The sequence below is a fragment of the Anas acuta genome, chromosome 3 (assembly GCF_963932015.1).
Source record: "Anas acuta chromosome 3, bAnaAcu1.1, whole genome shotgun sequence".
Classification (NCBI taxonomy): domain Eukaryota; kingdom Metazoa; phylum Chordata; class Aves; order Anseriformes; family Anatidae; genus Anas; species Anas acuta.
In genome coordinates this window covers 15,888,946-15,906,479 of record NC_088981.1, presented here as the reverse complement: position 1 = coordinate 15,906,479, position 17,534 = coordinate 15,888,946, and the positions used below count along the sequence as shown (strand labels likewise).

The window sequence follows — 17,534 nt, the reverse complement described above, 5'->3', positions numbered from 1 at the left end:
GTGCTTTACCAATTCATAGAAATGAACACTCAGCTCTCTCTTTCCACATCTTGTATTATTACACTTTCTCCTAGTGATATTGCTTCATCTCCTTGTCACAGACAAGGCTAGGACTCTCCTACGTATGCCCTTGCCCAGAGAAGGGTCTTGATTACTCATACATTGCCTTCACATACAGTACCTTCTACTGTCTTTCAGATGAAGGCTTCAGAGCAGTGATGACTTTGAAGCCCAGCAGAAGACTATTTACCTACAGCTTCTGTAAAGCACATGCACTCTGCACTCACAAGTGAACATCTCCATAAACCAAAGTTCACTTTAGCGCTAGAGCTGACATGCTCATTATCACCGATTCTGTAGAGAACAGTATCACAGCACCTCTAGATACCATTTTGGGTCCAAAATTATCCCTTTATTTATATATGTGACCCTAAAGCATAGAGAATCTAGAGCCTCCTAGAGCCAGATGGGCTTGCCAGTCCTCAGCAAGGAAGAATCAGAGATGTCACTGCTCTTTAGCATAACCATGAAACACGAGGGTACTTGCATCTTCTGGTGACCACAGAAATGGGTCTTCTCAGAGAACCAAACCAGGTCTATTTATCTTATTTAGTAACTCGAGTCTGGAATGACAACTTAACATCCATTGGTATAAAACTCCCACTGCTAACCACTTAAAAAGCCATTGAAATGGCTATAAAGGAAAAGCTCTTTCAGTCTTGAAAGGTTGGTGCTGTAAGAAGCAGTTTATGTAGCTCACACTGACCTGGTTTTAGAGACTGCTACTAAAGCTAGGCGAGACCAAGGCATATATCCCTGAAGGAAAGAAAGCTTTGAAGGAGACTTCAAAATCTACCGTCAACCTAACTTCACTGCAGGCTGAAGAATTCTGCACTTAGCCATCTGGAGTAATTTCAGTACCATCTCGGAGCTCCTGGCTCTACAACAACTTGCTGGAAGTAACAGAGCAGATGTGAAAGTGAACAGAAAACAGAAATGGTTTCAGTAACTGGAAACACCCTGCTCTGAAGTAACAGAAGTATTGAGAGTCCACTGCAATTTTGTACTGACAAACTAAGTTGAACTATGTTGTTAGCTGAATAGGAAAGATGGCCTTGTAGATGAGACATGAGAAATGTAGGATGACAACTGATGTTTGCGCAACCAATTTCTCATGGCTCTTTTTTTTTTTTTTTTTTTTTAAATCATATCCCTTTAGTATTAGAGAGACATTAGTTGCAGAAGAGGCATTATGAAACATGGTGCTTTAAGTCACTCATACAATGGTGCGGAACACCATAGAGATGCCCATAAAAGCAACCTTTCTTTGTAATTTGGAATAAATCAGGTATAGTTCTCTTTTGAATGGGGAGAACAGACTTAAAATGACATGCCAGTTCTTAAGGATTTTCTGTTTGTCAATGGCATAATAACATCAAAGGAACAACTTATTTGATTTATAACTAGCCTTTTTTTTTTTTTTTTTTTTTTAAACATATACTTAGCAAAGAGGCTACCTTTCAGGGATCAGTTGCTTGATGAGATTTCATTAGTGCTAATAAGTAATGCTTGCTGTTTGAGATGGTATCATTGCAGGCACCACGCCTCATATGGAGGTCCTGCAGGAGAGCGACAGACAATACTGGATGTAAAAAAGAATGTAAGAGGTTTTTGACATTCATGAGTTTAATTGTGCATAAGCACTACCCTTGCTTTTCCATGTGTTTTCTTAGGCATGAAAATTGGAGTCCGCAGGTTTCAAGTGGATGAAAGTAAACACCCAGTGATAAGCAAGTGAAAAAAGCAAAGATGTAAATTTTAAATGTGAAACCAAACCTTCCATGATCAAACGCCATGGGATTCACATCATAAGCACTTACAAAGAGAATGGGTCAGCAAGGCAATTCAGAGGGCATCTATTCCCATCAGCTACCAAGAGCTGTTTTTGTTTGTTTGTTTTTTGAGAACCTCATTATAGGGAAACATAAGCTGCAACTTCCCTCCTGATTATTAGAGGAGAGCAGGGAAGGGCATATCTTTTCTCTGTTCAATGATCCATGCAACCAGAGCAATATCCACAGCAGGCAAACCCAGGCTGAAATGTCCAGCACAGCAAACATTTTAAATGAATGTAGTTAGTGCTGAATCAAGGTAATCTGTAAAGCTTGTTCCAAAATCCTTTCTCTTGGGATACAGAAAAGTACATTACAAATAAATGTTACCACATATATTAGAGCTATAATTTTACCATCCTAAGTTATACAGACTTGGGCTCTACTGAGTTTGTATAGACTGTGAGACATGAAAATGCTGCTCAGTGTTCTTCTTCACACTGAGAAACTGGACTATATAATTCTACATCTTCTCATTTCTACATGCAACACATTAAAAAGACTACTTCTCACTGTTGATAAGGAAAAAGTGCATTATTTCTAGAAACAGGAAGTAAAAGACTATGGTGCCAGGTGTCTCCAACACTAGGAAAAAGTAAGTGCTCTCACTGCTAAAGATTTTTAGCAGTAAATTTTCAGCCTGACTGGACACTGCTCATCTGTTTTACATATGCAGGGGGAATTTATACCCTGCAGCAGTCATCCTTCACCATCTCAGCACTTGCAAGGTATAATATGAAGATGTGGGAATCATTAGGCCATAAATGCAAATAAGGACTCATCTGGAAAGATACCAGGAGTGGTGGTAGCATGTAAAACTAGAGAGGAGGATCACAGGCAGTGCCACTCCTCAAGCACAGAGGAGCTGTCTTCAGAAAGGGTAAATCTCGTTTGTGCAGGAGTCAGACTTCCCTAAGGGGCTTTACAAAGCTGTGAAGTACAACCCTGCAGCATCAACACTTTCTACCCTATCACAGGGTTCAATGCTTTCTGCATATTTCCAAGAGAAAAACATATTTCAGCCTGCCTTAATTAATTAGACATAGGAGCACCATACAGAAATCTAATAAAACCCAGGCAAGCTGAGAAAAGAAAATGAATGGTAGAACCACATGTAACAGGCGTTAGAGACATCTCTTACTGTGTTGCTGAGAGGCTCAGTACTGGGCACTGTGTCAGAGTCAGAAGTCTGAGACAGGAGCAGAGCCCAATTTTTCTGTGCATTAGAGGAGATGAACAATATAGCAACAGTCATTTTTACCTTTTCAGACTGCGGAAAAAAGGAGCTACCAGCATGGAAATCATACTGGAACTTCTTTCTTTTGTTTTCCACCTTCACTGTTTCCATGCAAGTAAGAAGGATCTTCATCAATAACAACACTAGCTTTTTAAAACCAGACTATAAAATGAAACAGTGAGCAGCGTAATACCATTTTTGTCCACTTTTAGAACCTTATAGTATTTTTTTTTCCACCCTGTCTAAATTCTTTATGATTCACGCTTACTTCTATTAGCAGATCTGGAACCTAAGCACTTACAGGAACTGTCCCAAAGTTCACTGGGCTTTGTAGTGGTGTAAATCAGGGTATTTCCACTGTATCACAGACAATGATCTACAGAATGACATTAAGGATGTCTGGATCCCAGTCTCTGCTCCATTAAGTGACTGAGACAAAGACAGTTCAATCACAGTGTTTGAAAGGAACCTGCTCCAGCATACTTGCATCGTACTTTAGGGCGTGTTTGATATGAGTTTGAAACAAACTTTTTTTTTTTTCATGCCGTTTTGTGATTCTAGGCAGAAAACAAAACAAAAAGCAAACAAACAAATAAAAAAACAACCCACACCACCACCAGAATAACAGTGTATTTTGTTTTGGAAACAAAGCTACTGTTCAGATGTTTCCATCTTACTAACTCTCGGCTTCTGCCATGTCTACTAAGCTGCATAGATACCAGTGAAAAACTTTACCTTGACCTAAAGATTGCTGGTCTGTTTGCCCCAAGGTATTTGTGGGTATAACAGAAAAAATACAAAAGGCTCACGAGCATCATTGCACAGATCAATTTCATTCTGCTCCTATTTGTCTGATGTTCATTAAGTTTTATTCTTTTCTACTGCTGTGTATCTGATTATCCATGTCTCTTTACAGCTGTTAGCTGTAGAAAGACAGCTAAATTTTTTTCTTCTCAGAGATGGGTGTCTCTTACCTTGAGGACAGTAGGTCTGCAAGACCATGGGTCCAACCCTTCCCACTCCCCAGGACTTTATAACCTCTGATGAAATGTGTTCTGATTTTCCTCCCCTCTTGTGCTAACAGCTGACAGTGCGAGCACCAAGACTCACACCACAACGCATCAGAAGAGGAAGCACACTGCACCTGTACAACAGCCCACCACAGATAACTTTCTTAGCTATCCCCAAAATTGCAGAGCCTGACATATAGCTATGCATGAAAAGCAATATGTATGAAAAAATTAAAGACCATGTTTTCCTCGTTTTTTAACATTCAAGAAATAAAGATGCTTGTCTTTTTAGCAACGAATAAAGTACACTATAATTCTGCGAAATGCTGTTGCAAACCCTAAACTCCATTAAGTGATAAAACACAAGGAAACTCAAAAAGTGATCATGGTGAGCTGGAAAAATAATCGCACAGACTCTAGAAAGCAGCTACAATCCCCATAATCTTCCAGTGGTTCTGATTATAATAATCTGCACCTCTGTGGTATTATTCCACTAATGAATTATCAAGTACAATAGTTTTGTTTCATTTATTTTGGATCACTGCTATTGTGTTAATTAAACTCAACAGCTAATGTCATCATTGGTGCTTCTTAGACCCCAGCTACAGCACATGGTGGGGAAATGAATGTTGGGATGGTGTAAGTTATTTTTGGTCCTTGCAAAAAGATTGCTATAACCTGCAGGAAAAAAAAAAAAAAAAAAAAAAAAAGTTTTCCCTTTACAGCAGGACCATCCCATAAGAGATAAGAGCAGAGTTTTCACCTTTTGTAAGGAAGTGTGAAACTGATGACAAAGGGAACATGAAGTTCCACTTTAAAATATTAAGTTCCTTCTGCATGGCTTTGTAGTTCTTGACCTTTTGTTAATGACATAGTAAGGTTTCCACCAGATCATTCAGCAAAATTTAATTCTGGACAGGAAAGTTTACTCAAACATTCAGAATGCATCTGTATTTTCTTGGGTTTGGCCATTTGAACCTGTAGAAGATAGAAGGACCCACCCCCTCTAGCAATGCACACCTGATAAGCAGGACCGCTTATACACTGCCAGAGATCTGTCTGCCTCACCACATATTCACAGAGCATTCCCCTTAGCTCCTGATGCTGCTGCAACAGCAATCAAATCTGCTGATAGCAGCTGCCTTCAGACTACAGCAAGTTTCTGCTTCCCTGTAAAAGCGAGTCTGTGCTACTGAAACCTCAAGGCATGGTCTCTTAGGATACACTGATACCCGAACAAGGAAGAGGTTGTTTGAAGTCTATAGATATCATCCTCCAGGACTTGAGTCCTGTCTGGATAACACAGCACAGCTTATATCTTCCCACTGTGGGATCTTCTTTCAATATTATTTAGGAATACAATCAAAAGAAACATCATATGACGATGGTAGATTGCTGAAGACATCCCAATGCACAAGGGATGCCCCAGTGAGTGATGGAAAGAAACAATGATCAAGACAGCTGACCTCAGATACGCTAGGTAAGATATCTGAAACATGTGCAAAGCTCTTCTAGGGATGACAGGTTGGGGTTAGTGGTCTGGATTGTAGCTTCTTAGCCATAAGGCAGAGACAAAGAACAAGAAGGGAAATGAGAGAGAAACAAGGGTGAGAAAATCAGAGCTGTAATATGAGAAAGATGAGGGGAAATGAAGCAATACTCAAGAACTTCAAAGGAAAATGGATGGGGAAGGACACAAAAAAAAAAACACAAAAGGCTCAGATCATGAAGGTCCTTGCCCAGTTGGGTAGGATTTTGCTGCTCTCTGCCTCCTGCAGCCACACTCAAAGTAATCTGCAGCTAAGATACAAACCAATCCATAAGAGACATAAGAAATTTCCTGCTTTAATGACAGTATATTATCACTAGTGAGTCAGGCTGAATATTCAGAATCAACCTCATTTCAATGCCTTTTTTCAAACAAGATTTTATTGTTTCTGCTTTATTAGCATTTTGTTGGGCCAAGGGAAGAGAATATCACCTGTAATATCATTACTGAATTAACACTTGTAATTAAAGCTCATAATAACCATCTCAAAGCCAGTTGCCTGTATAATTAGCTTCAACCTTAAACTTCTTCCAGTTGATCTTGGCAATCATGGCCAAACTCAAAGTACAGAGTGGGCAGTAATCACTCCATTAAGTTTGTTATGCTTTTGGCTCCAGTACAAGATATGGGGAATGCTATTAACAAACATCATAACCTCTAGACAGTTGTCATAAAGAGGAATTGGTTATGCTACTGAAACAACACAGATGACAATATATAGGAAGAAAAAATAGGTTATAACTATTGCACTTGCTTGGGAAAAAATGTTGTGCCTTCAAGAAATATAAATAACTCAGTCTGTAGCCTGGCTCCTGAATTTTGCTGGATCATTCAGTGTTTTAGCAAACAGAATACAATTGTGGGGTAGCAATCAGACAGAATATAGCATAGGACATATTAAAAAACTGAAGATAGCTTTGCACTTCAATATTTTCCACTGATGATAAAGAGGGGTAGTGGATTGTTACTGACATACCTGTGACCTTCTAAAAGCTTATAGGCAGCTTTTAAAACCAGGGGAATATTCTTCTCTATGCAGTACCATAGAAATAATTTCATTTTGTTAACTAGGTATCCATTGATTAAAACACCTGTAAGTAGAAAAGCCAGGTAGATAAGGGAAAACTAAGGAAGTGAGTGATTTAGCTGCAAGGTTTAATTAAAACTTTTACACGCACGATCTGTTTGCTTTGTATACAGCGTTGATCTTTTGTAGTGGGTCAAATTTATAAGGAAAAAAGAAAAGATTACACAGGAGAAAACTCATTGCCAGAATGCATCAGGTTCTGGTTGGCCATTTAAATTTTGATTTTTTTTTCATGTAGAGGAGTCAAAGAAAATTAAGGTGCTTAACAAGATAGAGAGATAGAGTAGTAGCAAGGGAGAAGAGAGCATACATTCATTTGTTTATAACAATATTGCAAAGTGTCCAACATATTTAAATCAGTGAGGCACACATTCACCGTATAATTTAATTAGTATTTATGGTAGATGCCATAAATGTTTCTAATGCATACTTTCTGTTATATGCAATAATAAATAGCATGTTTATTTATAACAGCAAACTGACCAGAAGATGGCCCTATTGTGAATACAATGCAACTTAAAATTCACTTAAGGGAATAGGCTGATGTCAAAAAGTGAAAGCTCTATTTATCCATCCTGAAAACTACATTAGGGAAGTGTCTCTGAAGGGGTAAAGTATGTCATTGTAGTGTTCCAACTTATTTTAAAATTCATAATGAAATTCAAAAATCATAATGAAGTATGCTGGCAATTATATACATATCTGTACTTTAAAACCAGAACTCACACTAATGAAAACCCAGTCCTATTACCATGTTGGATTGCTGCAAATTTGTTTTTCCTCGGGAAAAGAAAACAGTTTTATGGAATGACCCAATGGTCACTGATGAAACGCATGGAAAGACTCCTGTGAAAGTAACTGGATTTTGCTTCAAGCTGTGTGGAACCAAAGGTCTGGTATTTGTGGTTGGCAAGAATCTATGCAGTAGCCAATATATACAATGCAGCTTATCACCACTTCAGAAACAGAGATTCCCAAGAGCTGCAGGGAAAGCCATGGGAGCCATGATGAGGAGAACCACCAGGCACCACTCCTACAAAAAGGGGCAGCACATTTTGATATTATGTCATACATACTCATATCTTGGCCTTGTAGCTGCAGAAGGTGACCCATTGGAGTCACTCTTACAGCAGCTGCCCTGCATGAGTGGGTTCTGTGCACCCAGTTTTGCAAGGCTCACCTGAGCTGAAGGCTGTCACACATTTGTGCTGCCATGTAACAAATCAAGAATCATCCAACAGGTAATAGAAGGGGGTGTCTAGTGTAAGAAGCATTAATTATGTGTTTGTACCACATTTTTGTGTTATTAAGGTTAACTTGTGGGTTAGTAGCATTAAAAAAAAAAAAAAAAGCATATTTCAGCATGTGTAACATTAGCAATTCCAAATGCATAGGTATGGTTGACAGTATAATTCATATATATATATATACACACACACATACACATATACACACACGTCATACAAATTCAGGAGGTTCCTGTGTATGCTAACATTATGTAGATACAGGCATGATATAAAGACATTTTTGGGAGATGCTGCTGGATAGCAATACAATCTGGAACAGGTCATAATGGAGTAGAGATGGAGTAGAGGAAATACTTGTTATGGAAGAACCATTTGGTGCTCAATTTGAGGTTCATTTTAAACTTAAATGAACATGTTACTCTTAGTAATGTAACAGCCACTCTAAGATAATTTTGTCTTTCCTTTTCACATACATCTTAACCAAGTTACATAAGATTGGAAGGTATAAACAACAAAGTTCACCAGAACTGGGAAGAGACAAGGCAACATTTTAGCTAACTAGGGAAAGTGCTAAGAATTCTACAAGATATTTACTCTCCAATTACATAGCTACCCTGTGCAGCACATGGATCTCCATTAAAGCCATTGTTTTTTTGACAACTGGAGACAAAGGATTTTCTCAAAGGGACTGCTCTTTTTCTAACTCCATCCTCAGCTTTGAAATATTGAAGCAGACGTAATTAACAGAATTTAGAGTTTCTAAAGTTGAGACATTATTACCTGTCTATAGCAATAATTATTAAAAAAAGAACAGTATATCAATCGTTATGACTTAAATCGTTTGTTTTAATTCAAAATCAAATGTTAAATATGGTGTACCCACTAGCAAGCACAAGGAATACCCTATTGTCCAGACAAAAATCCTTCCTCAAGGAGGACTGATTCACCTCAGAGCTTTTGATCAACACATTAAGCGTAAACAAAGTATATCCTGAAATAGAAAATCCTTATTCCTTGTCACAACATACCTGTAGCTGTTCAGATTGCAGATGACAACAGTATCCGCCTTGAAGTTTACCAAATCCAGATCCCACATAGCTGTATTCCACAGCTGGAACAGCATGGAAGTCCAGCAGCTATCACCATAATTATGCAAAATACTCCACTGCCAAAGCTCAGGCTTAATAGCTCAGACCTAATTGCCACAGCTGCCTTTATCCCATCATAGCAGAGAAAATTGTCTTTTTTTACTTCACTGCTCATCACAGAAGATGGACCTTAAAGAAGCAGATGAGGAGTGGTGATTACCACAGTGGACCTTTGGAGTACATAGGGTGGAAAATCAGACCAGAATCATTCTGAACAGAAAAAATTACAAATTGCTTACTCCACTCCAAATTTTATACTGTTTCTCTGGGTGAAAGGCTGAAGAGCAGAGTATGAGGAAACAATCATATTCTCTTGCAGGAGTTTCCAAGCATCTTGAAGGATTATAATCAGAAATATAATTTCAGAATCAGAAATGTGTTTTGAGTAACAAAATCTTTTGCTTAATTATTGTAGGCTTCAGTAGTCAGAGATTTTGCCTAGAAGTAAGCTGTCATTTTGGATACCAGACCTTTTGTAGGAAAAGGCCATTATTAGGAGCTTCACAATTTAGAGTAAAAAGATTACGTTTCCCCTTTGAAACAGGTTTCATAAGATGCTGCCTTAAATATACAGTGGGCAGAAATTTTTGCTGTTTATTTTGAATTAAAAGTAGTTCAGGAATCCCTATTATGCTACACCATATTTATAAAGTGGAGAATACGTTAGCCCAAGAGGGTTAAAAGAATCATACAGGTAAAGTTACAGAATTTCAGATTGCCAAACCATCTTGCTGTAGTTGACTTTGAAAGCCTCATTCCTTCCCAACTTGAAAGGAAGCCTGACTTCCATATATTTATCTGACAATACTCCAATCCATTCCTTCTAATACTAGAGGAAGAATCACATACCTTCAGAAGCTTGAAAGGGAATTTTGAAGAATAAAAATGAAGACAGAATTAAGACATTTGAAAGATGACATTACCATTTATAGATGTCAAAAAGTGCATACGTGTAGAGTGAGTTTTTCCAATTTCTTTATGAAGCAGTCAAAACAATCAGTTTCATATTCTTCTTTGATATACAGATTTTTCTTGTGATACAAGTGTTAATTTTAGGTTTATGAATTTTAAATGAACCCTAAAATATCATCTTCAGGTTTGTGTACTCATAAGAATAAGACATTTCTTGAGCAGTTCATATGCTCAGACGTTATTCACTAGATGCAGCTAGTGTTTTTATTCATTCACATTTATACATGCAAATCCCACAATTATTCCATCACTTGCCAAACCCACAGTCATCACACAACTTAGTGGTTATGCTTTCTTCCAAATACTAGATAGCAATGATGATTTTGTGAGAACCTTTTATGAGAATTTCTTGAAATGTATTTGTTCTTCAGCTGAAGAAAATTGAAGAATTAAACAGATATTAGGCAATTTATGACTAACAAGACCCAGTCAATACTTATACCTATAATATGTATAACTATTCAGGGCCTGGAATATTATCCTACAGGGGGACTGCTGGTACTGTAATCTTGCTGGATCTACAAGCAACCTTGTGGACCTCTGGACTATTTACTTTCAATTTCCTCCCATTATAGGCACCCTGGTCTCCAACACATGCCTGGTAGTGATGAAAGTTTGTAACACCAAAGGACTTCAGCTGATGAGAAGAGAAAGAGGACTTCATTCCTGCCTATTTATGAACATGGAAGGCTTGTCTCCTTTGTCCCCGTGCTCCCTTTGTGAGGTAACATTTGATTTTCTTCCACAAAAGCAATGGAGAGTTTTCCCACAAGACATCAGCATACATGTAGATTTAAGATCTTCACTTTTCAAACCAATGCTTGCATAAGTAGTCATCAGAACTACAGAAATCAGAATGGAGTTACTAACAGTTTCAAGAGAGGTCACTGAACCATACTTAATTATAAAGGTTGCTTAAATATTGAACACTGGATAAATTACAAGAAGATGGGAGAACAAAGAGGATAGGATTAAAGGTGCAAAGAGAAACTGAAAATAAAAGTTAAAGACATAAACATCACTTTTTCCAATATTACAAATTAAGAGATCAAGGAAAGGGAAAACAAGAACATTGGAAGCCAGAACAATAAACTCTATCACTTAGGATGGCAACATGCCTGAACTATTACATTTTTGTATTCTCAATACATTTTCAAAAGGAAATGACAATTTGTTTATTTATTTTTGACCTGGCAGATCTATTATTACATAAGTCTATAAACAGCAAGGCAGGAGTTTACTGTGAAAAGCTCAAAATTAAAAGTGTACCAGAAACCTTACCTGTGCTACCTGCCTCTGATCAGAGGCAACAATAAAGTCCTTGTATTTTTTGTGTTATTACTCCTTATTAAACTGTATTTCTGTTAGTGTGTGATGTGAGGAGACATACATTGTGCTATGTCAGGTCATGTCAAATCCCATCAAGTCTTATGATAGGAGACAGCTTGATAGAACCTGACGTGGTGCATATTAATGGCAATGGATAAATGCCAAGACATTTTTGGCTTTTAATAAACACACTCCATGAAGTGGTGCACAGCAAGAACCAGATGTGGCTTTATCCTAAAGCTCTGCAAATATACTAGTCATGGAAAGCCACAGAGTTCAGAGGAAAAAAAAAAAAAAAAAAAAACACAACAAAACACACATTCTGCAGAAGCAAACATCTACTGACATTCATGTCCAGAGCTATTAAGCATGATGTTCAGACCTTATGAATTAAGATTACTTAATTATATTGAATTGCCAAGACTTAAGATAATCCCATGCAGGTGTGTAGTAAATAAAGCAATGGAAACAGCTGATTAACTGAATTTAAGCTTAAGATGAACTTTTTCTCCCCCATCACTGTCTTTGCTACTAATTGGCATTGCTCTTTTAGCACCAACAGTTTTAGTCTACAGTCAATCTGCAGAGATACAGCAGTGTTTGTTATGGCATTTCAACTTAGCCTACTCTTGTACAGCCTATCTGAAATCCAGCCTCAGGAGCAGGACTGGTTCAGTATCTTTCTGCATTTAGATCACAGAGTTGCTGTCGTACTGTACAAGGCATCACCAGCTTCAAATGGAAATAAAAGTAACAGGAAGCGAAGACTATGCCATGGTATGAAGGAGTACAAGAACCACGTCAATAAGAGAAGGATGAGGTTTCACTGGCCCCGTCACTCCACGTACAGGCAATCATATTAACATCGTTCTTTTCACTGTACAAAGAACTCCAACGCATGCAAATAACTGTCAAGTCTTGGAAAGTACTTCACCCATTCCTCAGTTTGAATGGTTTGATGAAGCATTCAGCTATGTCCCCTTGTTGTCCTCAGTACCTTACAGAGATGTACAGTTGTATGGGGACAGGTGAGGGGTGCTTCATCATGCCTGTTCTCAGCTTAAACACTGCACTCACTGAGAAATAGTCTGCCAAATAGAAGCCCTACAGACAGGACATTTATAACAGAAGAAAAAACAGTTCTCTGAAGACCAGCACAGGCTACCTGTAATTCAGAAAACGCACCCCTGCTTTAGCGTACCTATGTAAGGCCTACCTTATGCAGTTTGCCGCAGTATTTATACATGAGGACTCTGCCATTTAAGTTAGTTTAGAAATGCAGTGGAGAGAGATAACAGTAACAAACACTGCTCAAACTGATCACTTACTTTATGTTATGAGATTGGAATATGCATCACTTACAGAACTACATGCAGGTGGAAAGGCTTTGCAGGTGTAAACCTTCAATCCTTTCAAAGATTGTTAGCACCTTTTTAAAGGGAAAAAGGACAATTTAAGTATATCATGTATACCCTTCATCTCACCTGTATTAAGAACTGCCCCAAAGTTTACACAATATAGTCACTTTTTACAGAACATTCAAAGAGGACAATACTACTTTTATTGCTATGAACAGAACTCAACTACTTCAAGAATACTTTAAATATTTAAATACCATTGCTAATGAAATTTTTTAGCATAAGCTCCCAATCCACATTGGAAGTTGCTCACTGCTTAAGAAAACACTTCTCCCAGCTGCTTTCCAAAAATCACTTGGAAAGGGCCAAAGGTGAATTTTGGCATCAACAATGATTTATTCACACAAACAGTTTAAATGCAAGCAATATATTCCTGTCATCCAGTCAGCTGACAAAATGTCAGTCATCTTTATCAGTTGTTTCAGTACCTCCTGCCAGCTGCCATCAATCTTTGAAATAAACACTATAAATAAAACCACATAGGCAAATGGCTGCCAAATAAACTAGGGGTTAAATGCATTTCACCTATTATGCAGTTCATTGTCAATAGTTAATCTGATCAGAGGCCTGAACTCAAAGTGAATAGTAGAGTCTTCAGCTGGAGAAGAAACAAAGGTTTTTTTTTTTTTTTAATTTTGAAGTACACCAAGTAGCAAAGCATCCCCTGCCCCCCTTGGTCTCACCCTCCTGTGGACTAGTCACAGCAACATGTTCTTAAGAACTACCCTGTGCACCAAATCCTCACTTTGGTCTGAACTGAACAAAGATGACAAGACAAATGTAAATTAGAAACACAAAGAGGGGCATGGCCAAACAGGCCAGGCCAGCTTGGCTGAACCTGCCAAGGACAGTGACAAAAAGGGAAGCAGATGGGCCTAAACCACCTCCCAGCCAGCTCCCTTAGCTCACCTGAAGGAACCCAGAAACACACCATCCAGGCACCACCTCCACATTCCTGTACCAGAAGTCATCACACTGATGAAACCTGACCCAAGCCTCCTATATAAATTAATCTAGAGGGGCAGAACCAAGCATGAGTAACCAGATCATTTTCCTCCTTGCCCATCCAGGCTTGTTTGTGCATGGGAGGAGGAAGGGAGAGTAGGGCCCCATGCGCAGCCAAAGAGAATGATGGGAATTAACAATGAAAGAAAAAAATAATTCAAAAATTGGGCCTTTTAGACATTTTTTTTATTTTTCAAACCTGAAAAGGGAAAAGGGAAAGGGTGGTATGGAAAAAAATTGGGTCATTGGTGCCTCATTATTCTCAAGAACATAAGCAAGGAGAAGAAGAGGAGATTAGAGTACAACAGTATACATCTGATAGAAGCATCTGATAACTACACATGCATATCCATCAGTAACCTTTGGGTGCTCCATCCTAACTCTTTATAGACAAATCTTGGCAAAGAAAAAAATTCCGTGTTTTCTTCCTGCTGTATCTGCCATGTATCTGCCATTTTTTCGCTGTCCACATTGTCAACACAGAGACCCCCAAAATAAATGATGGCATGTCACCTTCTTTCCAAAGCAAGGTGAATATTATAATGGCTAGGGTACAGAGATAACTTGCAAACCACTACAGAGAAAGCAAATCCTGAGTGTAGATTGCCACTGTTTTCCTCGTTTCGAAACCTGTGCATATTTTGTTTCCTCCTTGCAAGACAATATCTAGTTATTGGTAGAGTTGCCAATTGCCTCCTAAATCCTTACAGTTGCTATTGCACAGCTCCCAGCCCAAATAATAAAAATATCCTGCAGACTATGACAAGGATCTATTGTTATTGAGAGGATTGATGTAGCAGTGCAAAACCCTACGATAAAACAGTCTTAATATCCAACTTGATATTACCAGGATTACCAAGCTATACTGATTTCAGAAGCTCCCCACCCTCCTGTTTGTCTTTTGAGGCTGTGGTTATAATACCTGGGGAACTGTATAAATGACAATGGCTCCAGATTTCGAAGTGGAACTGCACAATTGTCTGACTGTTTCTGGAGGCTGAAAGTAGCAAAAGGAACAATTTTTTTTTTTTTTTTTTTTTTTTTTTTCTGGGATGATTAGCTCATGGATGTTAGGAAGGGTGAATAATACTAAGTGCTCATGTCTTAACCACATCTGGGTTAAACACATTATGGTTCTTGAGTGTCTCAGAAGAGAATTCTACCTAATACTGTTGAAGGTGACTGGACCTATGGGCAGGAGTGATAGACTGTTACTGAATGAGGCATTTATTTTTGTGAATACAGGTGTAAGGAGACCAGGTTTGAGTGGGATAGAAATCAGAAAAGCAAATGTCTGTCAAAATTGTTCTGAAAACATCTTCCAGTGCCCAGATCTGGGTATACTACATACCTTTTCTTTCCCATACACTGTGAGGGAAATTGTGTACCGAAACACAGGGGATGACTACATTCCAGCAAGTCCCTAAATGACAGAGATAGCAGTACTGTGCTGTGGAGAAGACTTGCTTTGTGGATCAGTCACAGCCAAAGCATAGCAATTCTAGTGAGTCCTGTGGATCTGCTAAAGGATGAAGGAAGAATGTTGTACTATCTCAAAGGACACTGATAATGAAAGGGCAGAACGTATGACACTAAATACAAATGTATAGCTCTACCATACAACTGTATTTCAATGTAGGAGGAGGAACAGCAGCAAAGTATTGGTTTTGATTCAGAATTGGAGTGAAGAGGAAGATAACCCCTGCAGTGCAGAGCCAAAGAGCCCTCCAGAAGTTCAATGATCCAGCAGATGTCTAAGCTCAAACACATCCTAGAAAGATGTACTCCCCAGTGGAGCTACAGTTGCTCTTAGGCATCAGACCTTCTGTGTTCTCTGGGCATAGTCAGTCTGGTCTTTCTGGCAGTTTCTAACTTCTGTGAAACCCATCATCTAGACAAAAGACTGAAATATTCAAATGTGATTCACACAGCTTTTTATGGCAAGCCTGTTTCCATCCAGAGATTGGCATAGCTGTTAGGACTAACCCTCGAGGGCTTGGAAAGCACACAGTGCCACAGAAACATCAACACATCAGTACTTAACTCACCCAGGCATATTTCTGGTCTATCTAATTGTCGTATGTGGATGCATCCATTAGGCAGAACCAGCACCATTTTGCCCTCACTGGAGCTGCGTTTGGCTTGTTTTCATAGTGTCATTTTGGCAGGACTCCTTTGGCCAGTCTACAAGCAGATTTGGAGAGGAGACAATTATAACATGTGTCTTCTGCTCCAGGGAAATGCCAAATCCCTTTTCCATGGATGACTTCTCTGATTACTACTATTATTTCTATCTATTGCTAGTAAAAATCAGAGTGAAACAGTGGTCACATAGAAACCAATGACAAAATTCTAACTCATGCCACCATGGTTTCACCTCTGGCTTTCCAGATGTTTAATAATCCAAACTTGCCAGCTTCATTTCCTCAGACCTTTGCAGCAGTAATTACATAACAGAGCGGGACTCGCTATATCGTGTTTGACAGAGATTTCCCCAAATGTCCTAATCATGAATCATCACTCAGTATCCCAGTATCCATTTACTAAAAGCAAATGATGTTGCCTGACACACTTTGCATATTATACTGCATTATTTATATCAGGTCAAAATTTGCTGTGGGAATTGCTAATTGGAAGAACAGACACAGTCTGTGATTTTCTTTGCAAGACTGGCAGGAAATACAAAATTGCAATGGAGATCGTCCCACCTATCGATACTTAGCATGGCTCTGTTTCCTTTTAAAAACTCACATTGGTTGGCTCCTTGTATTCCCTCCTACAACGTGCTGCCATCATACAGTCCCAATGTAACTTGCTTCTGTGTTTTGGGAGCATGGAACTATGAAAGCATTTGGCATTGAGGGTGCCAAAGCCTCTCGTGAGTCCGATGGGAATGGCAACCAGCCAAGTCTGGAGTTTCAAGCTTGGGGAGGAAGGCAGGTGGTTAAGCACATCTGGCATCTGCAGCTGCCAGAACAGCAGAAGGGAGAACAGGGGTTTGCAGATGTGCACCTCAAAGCCAAGCACAGTATTTTTTTTCCTAAATGTGTAAGAGCAGACTTCTCCCTCTAGAAAACAGCTACAGCTCACATATCATGAGCTTGGGTGTACAGTCTGCCTCCTGTCCAAAGATTAACTGGTGTAACACACTGCAGTGTTTTTACTCAGCTGGGCAGCTGAGCTCCACCACAACCATGCTCTCACTCCCCCTCCTCAAAGGGAAAGAGGGAGAAATACCATGAAAAGGGCTCAAGGGTTGAGATAAGGACATGGAGATCACTCAACAATTATCATCATGGGCAAAACAGACTCAGTGTACAGGGATAAATTTAATTTATTACCTATTACTAACAGGCTAGAGCAGTGAGAAATTCAAAATAAACTAAAAACACCTTCCATCCATCCACCTTCTTCTACATCCTCCCACCAGACAGCACAGTGGAACAGGAGAATGGGGGCTGCAGTTAGTTCCTAACACTTCCATCTTCACTGTTCCTTCACTATCACTCTCTGTTCCTGCTCCTGCATGGGCTCCTCTCCACAGGCTGCAGCTCCGGCCCAGGGCCTGCTCCTGTGGGGGCTCTCCATGGGCCGCAGCCTCCTCCAGGCCACATCCACCTGCTCCACCGGGGGCTCCTCC

The 17,534-nt window shown here is 39.2% G+C and overlaps 1 protein-coding gene across 2 annotated transcripts in view; it reads right to left on the bottom strand.

Moving 5' to 3' along the window:
- FSHR (follicle stimulating hormone receptor) overlaps positions 1 to 17,534 on the bottom strand; it is a 221,177-nt gene that overhangs the window by 144,396 nt on the left and 59,247 nt on the right. Inside the window, exon 1 of one of the 2 annotated variants that reach the window (XM_068675832.1) lies at positions 12,688 to 12,746. The exons of the other annotated variant lie outside the window; for it this stretch is intronic. Coding sequence (XP_068531933.1) covers positions 12,688 to 12,731 — 44 coding nt within the window. The 5' untranslated portion in view covers positions 12,732 to 12,746. Of the gene's footprint in view, positions 1 to 12,687; positions 12,747 to 17,534 lie in introns of those variants that run through there. 2 annotated transcript variants of the gene reach the window in all.